The sequence below is a fragment of the Fusarium odoratissimum genome, assembly GCF_000260195.1.
Source record: "Fusarium odoratissimum NRRL 54006 unplaced genomic scaffold supercont1.3, whole genome shotgun sequence".
Classification (NCBI taxonomy): Eukaryota; Fungi; Ascomycota; class Sordariomycetes; order Hypocreales; family Nectriaceae; genus Fusarium; species Fusarium odoratissimum.
The window spans coordinates 845,514-859,593 of record NW_022158689.1 but is presented as its reverse complement, the minus strand read 5'-3'; the positions used below and the strand labels follow the sequence as shown (position 1 = coordinate 859,593).

The 14,080-nt window shown below is 49.3% G+C and overlaps 6 protein-coding genes across 11 annotated transcripts; 4 read left to right on the top strand and 2 right to left on the bottom strand.

Moving 5' to 3' along the window:
* Window positions 1–78: 78 nt before the first annotated feature.
* On the top strand, window positions 79–2,082 carry FOIG_02709 (uncharacterized protein; the record flags this gene model as incomplete). The annotated part of the gene is made up of 4 exons (XM_031200093.1): window positions 79–1,159; window positions 1,213–1,341; window positions 1,394–1,510; window positions 1,567–2,082. The coding sequence occupies exons 1-4, from the start codon at window positions 815–817 to the stop codon at window positions 2,080–2,082; spliced, it is 1,107 nt and encodes a 368-aa protein (XP_031069861.1). The 5' UTR covers window positions 79–814.
* Window positions 2,083–2,805: 723 nt separating this feature from the next.
* FOIG_02708 (uncharacterized protein) lies at window positions 2,806–5,559 on the top strand. Of its 3 annotated transcripts, XM_031200091.1 has the most exons (3): window positions 2,806–3,268; window positions 3,320–3,767; window positions 3,819–5,559. In XM_031200091.1, the coding sequence occupies exons 1-3, from the start codon at window positions 3,239–3,241 to the stop codon at window positions 4,190–4,192; spliced, it is 852 nt and encodes a 283-aa protein (XP_031069859.1). In that variant the 5' UTR covers window positions 2,806–3,238; the 3' UTR covers window positions 4,193–5,559. The 3 variants fall into 3 exon arrangements, with proteins under 3 accessions (XP_031069859.1, XP_031069858.1, XP_031069860.1); XM_031200090.1 differs by having other exon boundaries at window positions 2,907–3,268; window positions 3,320–4,504; XM_031200092.1 differs by having other exon boundaries at window positions 2,907–3,767; window positions 3,819–4,504.
* FOIG_02707 (uncharacterized protein) lies at window positions 4,427–7,844 on the bottom strand. Its single transcript, XM_031200089.1, has 3 exons — window positions 7,106–7,844; window positions 5,560–7,032; window positions 4,427–5,505 (listed from the first exon to the last, which is right to left on the bottom strand). The coding sequence occupies exons 1-3, from the start codon at window positions 7,164–7,166 to the stop codon at window positions 4,829–4,831; spliced, it is 2,211 nt and encodes a 736-aa protein (XP_031069857.1). The 5' UTR covers window positions 7,167–7,844; the 3' UTR covers window positions 4,427–4,828.
* A 227-nt stretch (window positions 7,845–8,071) lies between these two features.
* On the top strand, window positions 8,072–11,633 carry FOIG_02706 (uncharacterized protein). Of its 4 annotated transcripts, XM_031200086.1 has the most exons (7): window positions 8,072–8,509; window positions 8,776–8,873; window positions 8,925–8,965; window positions 9,016–9,091; window positions 9,141–9,323; window positions 9,374–9,582; window positions 9,632–11,633. In XM_031200086.1, the coding sequence occupies exons 2-7, from the start codon at window positions 8,794–8,796 to the stop codon at window positions 9,913–9,915; spliced, it is 873 nt and encodes a 290-aa protein (XP_031069854.1). In that variant the 5' UTR covers window positions 8,072–8,509; window positions 8,776–8,793; the 3' UTR covers window positions 9,916–11,633. The 4 variants fall into 4 exon arrangements, with proteins under 4 accessions (XP_031069854.1, XP_031069856.1, XP_031069853.1 ...); XM_031200088.1 differs by having other exon boundaries at window positions 9,374–11,633; XM_031200085.1 differs by having other exon boundaries at window positions 8,072–8,873.
* FOIG_02705 (uncharacterized protein) lies at window positions 9,163–11,633 on the bottom strand. The gene is made up of 2 exons (XM_031200084.1): window positions 11,036–11,633; window positions 9,163–10,833 (listed from the first exon to the last, which is right to left on the bottom strand). The coding sequence occupies exons 1-2, from the start codon at window positions 11,412–11,414 to the stop codon at window positions 9,998–10,000; spliced, it is 1,215 nt and encodes a 404-aa protein (XP_031069852.1). The 5' UTR covers window positions 11,415–11,633; the 3' UTR covers window positions 9,163–9,997.
* Window positions 11,634–11,651: 18 nt separating this feature from the next.
* On the top strand, window positions 11,652–13,542 carry FOIG_02704 (uncharacterized protein). Its single transcript, XM_031200083.1, has 3 exons — window positions 11,652–12,203; window positions 12,257–12,463; window positions 12,516–13,542. Exons 1-3 carry the CDS (start codon window positions 11,826–11,828, stop codon window positions 12,903–12,905), a joined length of 975 nt encoding a protein of 324 aa, XP_031069851.1. The 5' UTR covers window positions 11,652–11,825; the 3' UTR covers window positions 12,906–13,542.
* Window positions 13,543–14,080: the final 538 nt, after the last annotated feature.

Here is a 14,080-nt window from a genome sequence, read left to right as displayed (position 1 = left end):
ATAAGCTCCACGCCCGTGCTTCTAATTCCGGAGATCTGAGCTGAGGTACGTACTCCATCTTTCGACTTCGACCATCCAAGAACATCATCACTTTCTCCTTATTATCAACTTGCGTGTTCTTGACACGAAAGACACGCGAATTAACAGACTTTTAACCGCGTAGATTGACTTTGAGTGATGCACACAGCAACCGGCGGTATTATTCTTACCTTGTGGCCTCCTTGAAAGCATAATAGTCGTATTGAGTGCCTTCTGCTGTAGCAAAGATGCTCGTCGCCTGTGGAAACGAGGAAACCACGGTGCCTTCAAGTGAAAGGGGCGCGACGGTGCTACAGTAACGGAGTTGTATCTCGGCGGTTTTGGCCTCCCTTTGACTGTCCGCGAATACGGTTATACGGACGCCTCGTGAGGGGCATCTTTCGAGGACCAGATCTCTAAAGCATCCTTTCAAAATGCCCGACAGTGATGAGTACGAGGCTTTGAGAATCGTAGGATGGTGGTAATATTGAGCTGATGGTATGGGACATCTTGCCTGCAATTGCTTGTATGTATCATAGAGTTAACTGTTCACCGGTTGCCAATATGGCTATCCATCTGATGGCTGAAGAGTTCACCATCGTGGCTTGGAATCATAAGTCGATGATTCTTCGAACTTACCAGAGTCTCTGGCATGAGACGACAAACACGAGCTATGATGGTTATTTAAGACTGCTCCGATTCTTGACCTATTCCGTCTTTCTCGGTGTCGTTCCTCACTTTCGTTACATCCCCTGAGCACTACTTCCACTCTTTTTAATCTGCTGCAGACTCCAACATGAGGCTGTCACTACCTTTCATTGCGCTCTGCGCAGTCCCGGCCGTTGTTGGTATTGCTCTCCCAGACGGCCCCTTCGAGATCAAGGAGCATGAGCACAAGGACCATGATCACCATGATCCTGACCTGGTCAAGCACCATCACAAGGACCACGATCATAAGCACAAGCATCTTCATCCCCATGAGCATATCCACATCACCAAGCACAAGCATCCCATCAAGCCTTGCGCTGTCCTCACTGAGGAGAAGACTTGCAAGCTCTTCCACTATGCCACCAAGGACGTCGAGGAGCTCATTCATGCTGTCCAGACCTATGACTGTGGCAGCGATGCGGAGTGTTGGCATGTTAGTTGCTCTCTTGAACCCACAACTCTGACATGATTAACACGAAATGAAAGAAAATTGTTCACAGGATCTACAGCCTTGAGCATGGGCTGGATGCCTTTGACAAGTACGTGGACAGCACCACTCTTAAGAAGTGCTTCAGCTGTGGAAACGACTCTCCTGTCGTTGGCTGCTTCCTTCACGTAAGTTCCACCAAAAGCCTCTTCAGGGGTTACTGTGCTGACACTGCTCTAGTATGCCGATGCTCTGATCCGCCTCCTGAAGCTCCTGCGGCACCAGACCAAGACTCTTGATGGGGAGGTTGAACGACCTGTCCTCACTGCCATCAACAGTCTTCGTGTTTCCAACTATGTGAGTTACCCTTGAGATGAGAGGAACCAAGACATACTGACACTGACTTTGAACAGGCCTTGGTCTATGAGATCAATCGCCGCGTTGAGTGCAAGAAGAGCCTCAAGATCATCATGTCCAAGCAGGGTGCCAACGATGGCTCCACCAAGGGCAGTGTCCAGGCCGCCTTTGAGAAGTTCCCCTACACTCCTCTGATCACAGGCGAGAACTTCAAGGATGGAGTGTCGCTGGACAAGACCGACGGCAAGGAGGATTCCGAGGGCGATGGAGAGCACAAGCACAAGAAGGTGCACAAGCACTACCACAACCATCACCACGGGCACAAGCATGGGCACAAGCACGGCCACGGACATGGCCATCTCCACGAACATGGCCACCACCACGGACATAAGCACGGCCACAAGCACGAGAATGAGCATCACTACGAGCACAAGCATGAGGACAAGCACGAGGATAAAGATCCCGAGCACGAGCATGAGTATGATCATCAACACAAGGGTCCCCACGATCATCGCGATGAGGTTCGTGTCAACGACCGGGGTTCTATCTCTTTTGATAAGGATCATTACTAACATTGAGTCTAGTAACTACGAGACGCATAACAAGCTCGAACGCCGCGGAAAACACTGTTGTGGTTATGAGGCATGGTGCTATGACAGATGTGGACGACAGTATCGATGCTGCGGGTGTTTAACAGAAGAAAAGAACATGTGCGGGAGAATGAAGAGTTGATTTGATTAATAATAAAACTGAATTTTGTGTATTGAAGTAGTTTTGGCTGTTGAGTGAGTTGAGTGAATGTTACTCGTTGAGAGTGATTGGATACTCGAGTAAGGTCCAAGGTTACAATGTAAGAGCCCTGCTTCAGCTCATGATTCATGCAAGGATTAGCTTAGACTCACTGCGAGGCCCCCCCTTAAATCTTTAGTGTCTCCACTGAACGACGTCGTTGGCTGAGGCTTGCTTTGGGCAGTGACAGACTAACGTTGGTAAGCGAAGATTGTGATGTAATCAATGTAAACAAATGGGATGATGTCATTCGATTATAAACTCCATTCATTCTATGATCCTCTCTGTCCCTCTCTCTAGCAGCTGAAGAATACCCAATTACCCCATTCGCATTAGTTAGTGATTCTTTTTCCCCTTCTACGCCACTGCAAGCACGTTTTGACTGCCGCGTAGCCCCCCCCCCCCCCTGTAAACGCCGCGTCAATGCCAAGTCATTAAAGAGTTACCACAGCCATTCTTGGCTCTTTTCCGCTGTAACAAGGCTGATGAGTGATGAGCACCGCCTTAAAAAAAAAGATGGTATGTCCGATGCCGTAAAATATCCCGGACTTTAGGAGCCGCGGACACGTCCGAGGGCCCGAAAGATCTTCGGCCGTGGAGTATTTAGTGGTGATCTTAAAGTACTACAGTTCCCGGCCGAGAAGGAGAAGAAAAAGCTTGGAACTATTAAGATCGAAACCCTGAAGTTGCAATACGTAACGCAGACCCATAATATAATCCCAAGCCCAAGCATACGGGAATATAATACCCTGCCCCCTGTTTCTTTTTCCTCTCTCTTCGTACCTGTTCCATCTATTTCATTTACTCTGTCCCTGCCAAGCAAGTTTTAGGTCAGGTGCTGCTGTCACTGCCTTTGCCCGTATCGCCAGTTTTGCAAAACACCAAGTTCACAGCAACATCATCACATCACATTATAGAGTCACCGCATAAAATCACACAATGGCTGTGAAAGGCATCTTTTCATACTGGGTACGTTTACATGAACTATTTGAGAGGATACCTGGATACTAACACGATCAGTGGTTTCCAGTCATCTCAGGGCTTGTCTGGCTCGGGATGCTTCTCGGTCTTCTCCTCGAGTGGCAAGTCAATCAACATGGGCGTCGATATCCCACTCAATCGATTCACTCCGACATCGCCTACATCTCCAATGTCGGCGCCGACCGTCTTCAGCCTCTCTTCATTGTCGGCTGTGTCTTGACCTCCATCTTTCTCGATGCTGCATTCTTGTCTGAGCGATGGCTGCGACATCGGGGCCGTCTTGTGCCCAACACGACACTCATGGAGAAGATCCTCAGCGGCCTCTCCATCGCCTTTGCGACTGTCGGAACCGTGGGACTTATCTGTCTTTCTATCTTCAAGACCGGCAAGTATAGCAGACTGCACAACACGTTTTTGGCGCTCTTTATTGGAGGCTATTTGATCTCGGCTGTCTTTATCTGCTGGGAGTATCAACGCCTTGGAATCAGTGAGTCCTCCCTTTTCAACAACCATGCAAACCCCACTAACAAACCTTCAGACTACCGCGAGCATCGTATTCTTCGCATGTCATTCTGGGTGAAGCTCACCTTCATCCTCGTCGAGCTCTTCCTCATCATCGCCTTTGGTGTGTGCAGCCGCGTTAAGAAGCGAAACGCCGCCGCGATCCTCGAATGGGTCATATCCTTCATCTTCACATTCTACGCCGTCTCCTTCGTCATCGACCTCTATCCTGCCGTTCGCACAAAGAGCCCTGACGCAAGGTACCAAAAGTCTCACTACATGCCTTCTGCCCTCTCTGATTCGACGAGTCCCAGTAACGGGTCGCGAAGTAACTTTGACGCAGCCCCAAACGGTCGTACCGATGTCGAGATGGCTCAGAACGGTAACCGTGTGCCTCCCAGAGACTTCTAGACAGGTCGCATATATCATATGCTTGACCCATCACAGTACAACAAACTAGACTCAACGTTTGTAATACTTTACACACGAAACTTTATGTTCTATGGAATAATGTCGGAATGATTCCCCTTTTCTTTCTTTGCATGGCGTTGGGACCGAGCGAGAATTGGCTCGTTTACAGGATTGTATTTCGTGGCTTACATCATGCGCTCGTACATGAACTATCTGGATAGATGAATTTGAAGAGGAATTGCCTCATGTATAATGATTATCAATTAATTAAACAATGTTGACATAATAAGTCACAATTTCATGTCACTCGTCGTCTTTCGTACTTTATGAGGTATATTACTCTGTATTGCCAACCACTATCCTGCTTTGTCTCATCATCGTAGCTGACCATGTTATAGTCGTAATGTTCATCCGAAAGTTCCGTACATGTACTGCGTCATAGCTCAAAAAAAGACATTGAGTTTACACCAATAGTGAGATAACCCTTTCAACTTCCCCAATTGCTATAGTCCTGCTGTTAAAAACGAATGACGCTTTACAGATACACAGCAATCCATTCTCTTGCGCCAGGCGTAATCCAAACCAATCCCATCATTATGCCTCCTTTCCAAACTCCTGTCCTGCAACAATACTGGTTTAGTTATCCATCATCTCTCTGAATCTCGAGTCCCGTGAAGGGCTTTGGCTCTTCCTTTCAGCAGGGTCTTTGATTGCTGGGGGGGGAGTAAGAGCCGGAACCGCCTCGTCTTCACTTAGACTGCTCACGGGGCTGATGCCGCGCGAATCATGCAGTACATCCCGGTCGTGGTCGCTTGACTCAGCGTTTGCGCTGCGACCGGCAAGGGCGACATCTCGCATGCTCGTAGCCCGGTTGTCCAGACTTGTTGAACTTTCATTTGCATCAGTATCCCGGAGAGCGGCTCCGCCAATGAAACTGCTTCTCTTGTCACCGTGGCTTTCGTGGTCTTTCTCTCCGAGAGATTTGCCTCGTGAAAACCGGTTCTTGATCCATCCCTTGACCTTGGAAGTTGGTGATGCAGCATCGCTGAGCTTTCTGCGGCCCCTTTCCGTTGTGCCAGCTTCTGTATCGATAGCTGCTGGGGCACTAGGCTCACTCGATTCATTTGGTGCAACAATAGGAGGTGAGACAGCCTCTTCGCTTCTTGTGCTCGCACCATCATCAATAGCTTCTTCGCCAGAGACAGCTGTGTTACCCCTGGACCGTTGCTTCTCTTCCTTGGCCTGGCGTCGCTCTTCAGCTCGTGCCGCCTTCTCCTCCGCCTTCTTGGCCTTGTACTCCTGCTTCTCTTGGTCTATGAAATGAATTAGTCAGGCTCATTGCAAATGAATATTTGCTGTGGACGTACCCTTAAGCTTCTTTGTGATTTCTTTAGTTTCGCGGTCGCGCGCCTTTTGCTTCTCCTGCTCAGCCTTTCTTGCTTCCTCTTCCATCTTGAGTGTAGCGAGTCGCTCGCGCTCAACTTCAGCCTTCTCGTTAATGTCATCCAAAAGGGGCTGCATTCTTTTGGCTGCGATGGCGTCTATATCGTGAGAATCCATGAATCTGCCACCTCCGATGTCGATCTTGCCCTTGTTTGCATTTCGGGTTTCGTGGCTAGCACTCGCCAACTGATGAGCCTTAAGCTCCCACTCACTCATCAGAGTTGGGTTGACCTGGCCAGTTTCATGATAAACCTTCTCATCCATACCTTGCAATCGAGCCTTGACGTTGCGTTGTGCCGCAGCAAGAAGCGCGTTGCGATCATCCTGTCGCTTCTTCTGATCAACCTCTGAAAGCTTGTTGGAGAAGAGTGACATCTGCTGTCGTATTCTTTCGGATTGTTGTCTATCGTCAAGGTCACCGTCGCTAGAAGAGCGACGACGCAGCTTGGATGTCAGTGTAAACCGCCGTCTAGGCGACGATTCGTTTCCATAGTAAGATTGGTAGTCTCTATTCTTCTGGTGTTCTTGTTCAAGCTTCGCCAGTCGTTCTTGTGCTTGTTTGTATGCAGCGTCTTGGAGATTAATGTATGGTTTTGGCTGTGGTGCATCAGAGCCTTGCCCATGGGTTTCCTTGGCTTCGTCGATAATCTTTTGTTGATGTGAATACATCTTTCGGGCCATCGCAACCGCTGAAGCATGAAGTTGCTCATTGTTTTGTCGTTCATCTACCTCCGGTTTGACTGGCGGATTAGACGTGAACATGTTGCGAGTCATGGTAGTGACTGGCACCGCACCGGCGTTTTCTGTTGCCGGCTTGGCCCTCAGGCTTGCTTTGTGAGCAAGTGCAGCTCCGCTGAGCGCATCGGGTCGAGTGTTAGTCTTAGGGGATGATGGAGCATGAGAGTCTGGTGCTGATGGCGTCGATTTAGCTCGTCGTCTAGTAGTTGACATAGCACCTTTGGCTGCGGCCAGAGACTTTTGTCCCTGCAGCGAAGTATCAGATGCTCTTGGGTCGGGCTGTCGCATTGAGTTGGCTCGATTCGTGTTGAATGCCTGAGTAGCAGCAGAATTTCCCCATCCCTCGTGTGACTTGCGCTGGCTTGGGGATTGGTTTAAGGCAGCATTAGCAGAGCCAACAGCTAGAAGTGCGGCTTTGTGGCCAGCAGAGTTGGATGTTGGTTCCCATGTTGGAGCCATCTTGTAATCCTTAGCTAAAGCGGCAGCAGCGGATGCGGATGAGGTTTTGTCAGGTTTCCAAAGTTCGATGGTTTTTTGATTAGACCATCCAAGTGAAGCAGCGGCACTTGCAGCGGCACCGTCAGGACGAAGACCAGCAGATGGATAGCTAGGAAGATCTCGAGGATCTGCGTATTTGAGACGACCAGAGTTATTGGCCACTATGTATATGTCAGAAAAGACCCGGGCCATGCGTGGGCGGATGACGAATATCGCTAGGATGCCGGTACATACCTGTGGCCGCTGCCGGCTGTGACTGGATCATGGTTGGTTGCTGGGATGTGCTGGTGGGCATCAGTATAAGGACGTCAGAAGGGTGCTGGCTCAGCCCTTCGTATTGGAGCCTCGGACGGGTGAGACTTCAATGGAATACGATGCGAGGGAATAGATTGGCCGCGATAGGCTCGGCGTGGTGATAAGCTCTCGACAGGGCCAAGGGCCTTGTTACAATATGTTTTTATGGATTCCCAAGGCGCTTGGCGGTTGTAATGCTGTATGCAGTTGATATTAATCGACAGTTTCTATGTCGAACATGGGTATGCCGGGTGCTCGTCTTGAGCCGGAATTGCTTCAATGGTGGAGACGAATGGGCTGTCTCTTTGCAGGGAATATAAAAACAGACGAGATAAATGCTGAGTGACGATACTGTATGGAGATAGGATTCGCGTAGGTATTAGTCGTGTATTTGGTGTTGTCTCTCAACCGTGAGGAAACAGAAGGGAAAGAATAGAGTGAAATATGGGTAAAAGCAAGATTTATTCACTGAGACGATGATGATGATGATGATGCTATCAAAGGAGACCGTCGTCTTCGTGGCGCCCTCACTCAAATGGCGTCGTTCTTTCGTTGGCCCCGAGACAAGTCGGACGGTGCGGTGCTTGCCTTCCTTACCTCTTTCCTTCACATGGGGATGCATACGTCAGGGTCGTTGCCGTAGCTCTTTCCCTTCCCAGACCTGTGATGCGCTACCCCAGATAGTGCTAGTTGTGACGTCACATAGTCCTTGGCGATGATCTCAGGTGCAGACGCTAGTGGCTAGTGTTAGCCGGAAGGAGCACAGTATCCAGGTTGTCTCATGATATTCAGCTTTGATTGTTGGTTCTTCGGTATGGGAACTCCGTCCCCTTGGGAGCTGAATACAGTGGAGATTCTCCAAACACAGCTCTCTCCAGGCATTCCCTGTCTTGTCACCGTTATCAATAGCGAATGGCTCATCTTCAGCTATCTCAGCTTCCTCCTGTCTCTCCACTACGTAGCGACTGTAACACTGCCACACCACATCACACCGCTATCAATTCGCACTGTATCTCTATCAGCTTAGCAATTTTTTAGCTTCCCGTCATGCATTGAAGATATCTCCCAATTGGCATTAGATGGTTCTTTTGCTCAACCTATCAAGCCAAGATCAAGCTGAGAACGACTAGACACGAAACCACAAGGTTGAGTCTCGACCAGGCAACAGACAGATCTCTACCTCAAGTTACTGGAAGAGAAACAGAGTCTGTACCTGAAACTTCGGACGGAATCTGTATCTTCACCTGAGAATCAACGGTGCATCTTGTCTTTTCTTAGCTCCGGAATGATCACTCGGCGTTTTCGGTATTGAAATTGAGATCGACGCTGCTCGTCGCCTTTTTGGTGTGTTTTAGCCCTCTCCTAGCGTCCGCTTTGAACCCTCCGATCTCTTGAGGCGCATTTGGCTTGATTGATCGATTTCTCGTAATGCTACAAACCCTGGTTTCAAGTCTATGTTGCACACCAACTTGATGTTGCTCCAGGTCTCTTCCTGTCCGCTCACTAGTTCATCGTCAATGCGCTGCAACTACCGTGCACAGCCAGCTGCAATCCTATCGGTGGCTTGAGGACCCTGGATTAGACTTGCTAACTTTATTCCCACGCATCAGGTTTCTTGGCAAACCATTATGACTTCCTCTGTTGGCCTTGAGAACGTTCTCAACTTTCGCGATGTTGGCAAAACGGTCAATGACTTTTTAGGCACAAGGTATCACGGCTTTTTGCGTGCGAGGAGACATTGTTAACTCATTCTCATTAGGCGAATTCGTGAGGGTTTGTTCTACCGCTCTGCCAGACCAGGTATGAATGTCACACATAGATGCACCTGACAATTGCTAAGACAACTCTAGATGATGCCACTCTTTCAGACAGACAGCTCATCAGAGATGAACTGGGTATCAAGATGGTCATAGACCTGAGGACCAAGTGAGACTGAAAGGTTCCTCAAAAGAACGACATACTGACAGGCACCAAGAACCGAGCACCTGAACCAAGCACAACGACGGAAGGAACAGTCCAATATTCCTGCTCTCGTTAAGTCCAATGAAGCTCTTGCTGAACCACTCCAAATATCTGGACTGGACTATCGACAAGTCAAGATCACAGGACGCCCCTTCGAACTGTTCCTCCTAAGTCAGCTCTCATGGTGGGACTTCTTGTGAGTAGTGAACACCTCCGTGTCGAAACTAGTCACTGACTTCTCCTTAGCCGTGTGGTGTTCCTGTTTGTTTGTGGCTACCGTACTGAAGCGATCAATATCCTCGGGCAGCAGGTCATGATTCCTCGCGGACTTGTAGGCTTAGGCCTTGATACGATCGATCAATCCACTCGGGAGATTCGTGAGGCTCTGTCACTTTATGCCAACCGGGCTGCTCTTCCTTCTATCGTTCACTGCACTCAGGGCAAAGACCGCACAGGTAATAAGACCCCATATTTCGACTCGTGTTGGAGCTGACTCCTGAATAGGTCTCATTTGCGCGCTGGTGCTTATGATCCTCGATGTTCCTGTCTCGGCTATTGAGTATGACTATGCTCTCAGTGACGAGGCCCTTATTCCCGAACGTGAACAGCGTCTAATTGAGATTCGTGAAATCGGATTGACAGACGAGTGGCTTCACACTGCGGATGATATGATTGTTGGTATCCAAAAACACCTCGATGACAAATATGGTGGACTAAATGCCTACCTGGACGGCATAGGGTTTGGTGCTGACGAGAGAGCCAAGATACGTGATCTTTTACTCTACTAGAGTACCAGGATTATAGTGTAGGAGCCTCATCACATCACACATATAAGGAAAGAATCATGTGTTCATCTTGAGATGTTATAGTCTATTTCTTTCTGAAGCGACCTTGTAGCCAGCATCTATACATCTTGAGTTTTGAGGCTCTGTTGACGAGCAATCGTCGATCAACACCAAGCTTCTCCACCTCGAACAGGGGTATCTTTGTCTTGATCTCCTCTATGTGTGAGTTTTGAGCAGCATCTGTACCATTCTCGGCCTCAGCTGTCGAGTCGGCAGTGGCAGGTTCTAGGGTAGCCCTAACATCCTCGTTGGTCATCTTGCCAGTCCAGATATCGGCGAGCTGATCCCTGTCAAAGAAATAAACACGTGTGCCGTCGCCTCGGATGTAAAAGTTTTCGTCCAGGTATCGACCCTTGCGGAACCGGACCTGGGCCAGATCTCCTCTTCCATAGTCTCGGAAGCAGACCAGGCCTCCCGGCTTGAGTACTCGGTGGACGTTGTGAACAGCCTTGGCCCATTGATCAGGCGACAAAGCAGAGAAGATGAAAATCAACACGGCTACATCTACGGAGCCTTCCTCGAGTCCAGGTGGCAAGTCATCACTGGTGACGTCCCATACGTCAGCCTGGATAAACTCAGGGTTGTACGCTTCATTCTTGCGAATGACCTCTACGGCTGTCTTTGAGTAGTCGCAGGCATGGATCTTCAGTTGCGGGTTCTTATTCTCGGCCAAGACAGGGAAGGCCGTATTACCGGCTCCAGCACCAATCTCCAAGATGACCTTAGGACCGGCATCTTCCTTGGTTACCTCGGCCAGAACAGGGAATTCCTGTTGGAGCCATTTGCGATTCTTGAAAAAGTTGGCGGCATTGTTCTTGTAGAACAAATTCCACCATCTAGCAGGGTCCTGACTGAATTTTCCTGGGTTGTCATGTTAGCAACTCTTCAATGTTTAGGATTGTGAGAAGAAATGTGTGGATATGATGTAAATCAGATGGGAGCGAAAGAATAAGAAGGTATAGTTTGTCTTCAGTAGATTCAGATGAACTATGCATTGGTTGTGTATCATCAGGACACCAGGAGGAAAAGGCACGCTGTGTGGAGTTTTGGGTGGTTGACTTACTCTTTTCAAAGTCCGAGACAGGATGTTGACGCTGCTTCGCGTACTGCTCCTCAGCATACTCCTTGTACGCATCGTCAGTCTCAACGTGGTCCCAGGCATTGAACTCGAAGACATCGTCTCCTTCATTCAAATACCGGCTACCGAACTGGAAGGGATCACTCCGCTTCAAGTTGTTGGTAGGGTCATGCGATCGATGAGGCGGCACCTCAGCAGCCTCAGTCTCGGGTACGGCAGCTTCGGTGACGGCCTCGGTGACCGGATCCTTGACGTCCAACGCGGCCATGTCCTGGACAGGAATCGACTCGAGTATCGGGCTCGCGACGGCCTCGCCACTTGGCGCTGAAGACGCCATCTTGGACTCGTGATGTCCTTGAAGCATGCACTCGCAGGCGCAAGCAGTGTGCTTTTTACGGCACAAGTAGTTGACACTGCGGAAGTGAGGAAGAAGGATGCTCGAGGTTCAAGAAAAATTTCTGTGGAGAGATTGATTTTGTCTTGGAATATTTGAGTGTGGGGCGGAGTTTATCCAATTAGAAGACCTAACGATTTCTATCGGACTATTAGATAACCCGTAGCCCAAAAGCTTCTGACAAGCAGCCAATCATATGCGAATTGTGGTCGATGGTGCACGTAGCATCAAGCCTCCTGTGTTCAATTGACCTGTATCATTGTGAGGTAGACGATAAACGCCATCCTTCCCTCCCACCGAATCTGTCACTATAAGACCCTTTATTCTGCCGAACATTCGATACTTACACCGAAGCGACTGTCACAAACTCATTGTAGCAATATGGTCCCCTCTCTCACCAGGCCACAAGGCCAGCTATCACCTGCTGAAGCTCTCCACCTTGCGCAACAAGCTCCCATCATCTTGAAGCGCAACCCCAAGGCCTTCTCGGCTTCTCCTCTTGTATCACTCTTTTCGGCAGCCGAAACACCTGAGCTATGGACGATCTACGAAAACCTCATTATCACATGTCTTCGAACAGGCGACGACGATTCAGCTCATCTGTGCCTGGAAAGGTTGTTATTGCGTTTCGGCGATGAGAACGAACGCGTCATGGCACTCAAGGGATTGATCAAGGAGGCGGAGGCGACAAACAACAGCGAGCTTCAGGAAGTGCTGAAGGAATACGAGGATCTTCTGCAGCAGGATGGAACAAACATTGTGAGCATGACGACGTCTTGTGGCCATCAACACGTCGTACTGACAAACATTAGTATATTGCGAAGCGACGAGTGGCTCTTTTGCGATCCATGGGAAAGACAACGGAGGCAATCGCGGCTCTAGTATGGTTGCTCGAGTTCAACCCTACAGATGCCGAGGCCTGGTCTGAGCTATCGGACCTCTACCTTTCTCAAGGCCTGTACTCCCAAGCTATCTACGCTATGGAAGAGGTTCTTGTGCTAGCACCAAATGCGTGGAACGTACGTTACTTTTCGGTTCTTAGGAACGACCCTATCTGACACTACTGAATAGTTGCACGCAAGGCTAGGCGAGGTGACGTTGATGGCAGCCAACGAAACAAGTGATGGATCTCCTCAGAAGTACCTGGCGAGCTCGGTAAAGCGATTTTGCCGAAGCATTGAGCTTTGCGAAGACTATCTCCGGGGCTATTATGGCCTGAAGAAGGTCACTGATAAGATTCTGGCTGAATATGCCAAGCTCAAGAAGCAATCAGAGAGTGATGAGTTCTCTCTGCCAGACCAGCAGACTCTTACAAAATTGAACCAGGCAGCCACAGCGAAGCTAGCGGAGATCGTTCGTCGATATGGGGCTCGGGAACCCCTGTGGCAAGGATACAATGCAGACGAGATTGCTGCGGCTCGCGAGCTTCTTGACAAGTCATCGGCAGAGGTCGTCCGGTGAGCGACGCATACAGCACATAAGAGTCTCGCCCGATGACAAGGCAAACTTGCTGCATTGCGATGCTGTGACTCAGAACAGCGAGTACAGGCGTGGTCGAGACACGTACCATATTTTTGACAGGAAGTTCTTCCCGTGGAGTCCGGTGCGTGAATGTGCCTGACTAGTTCACTTGCAACGGCCGACGGGTCTTGGGCTAGAAAATGTGGAATGGGAGAGGCAGAGCATAAGACAGACAAAAGCGGTCCTCTGAGGCTTTGACAGATAACTTAGAAGTGGAGGCAACAATGCCCAACTCGGCATTGCTGGGCATCTGCACGTGGCGCCATACAGGGACAGGTCGGTGGGGTATACCTGACTCTGAGGTGGGTGATAATCAAGTTTGACAGGGGCGATGTGTTGAATTTACAGAACTGGAGCTACCCAATACCAACTGCTGGCTTAGGCAGAAATTTACAACAAGCAACAGAGGGATCAGTTTCGGTTCCCTTCTGTAATACCACAGGAAGCATCTTTGAGTACCACCAAGATTGGTCTAAGGGTTAGAATACCCGATGTTTTGGGTCTCACAGTGATCAGGACACCATGGGCATTGAAACTCGAAACTCAGAGAGATTGACTTTCTCCACGTTGAATGCGGAACATCACGTTTATTCTCCATGGATTGCCAATGATGGCCCTGATTATGGATCACTTGTAAGCGAACCGCCATGGCACCAGCGGGACGATGGTTGATCACTAACTCAACTTACACCCAGGGTCTGGGTCTCGTGGTGACATGTTCTCAACCCATTCTTTGTAATATGGGATTTGTATTGAGTTAAACCGCTGATACCTCCTTGATGGGCTTATTCAGCGACATTCTTCACCCGGCTGTTTCCATCGCTGGGTTCATAGTGACAGGGGATGGACTGCTGAAAGGTGTCAGATGGAAGCCAATTCGTGGTGAAAATGGGTTGTAATTTCTTCGCCACTGTCCACTTGGCTACGCCTGGATGGCTGAGGCTCTGCGGGAAGGTGGAAATGCTAATGTTTGGTGTCTGCTATTCCTGGCTAGGTGGTATCAAGTTGAGATGAGTATGTGTGAATATGAGAGGCAGATGAGCAAGTTCAATTCAACATCTCTACACAACCGTTGAAGACTTTTGAGCTGGATGCAAATCTCAGCAGTTTTGATC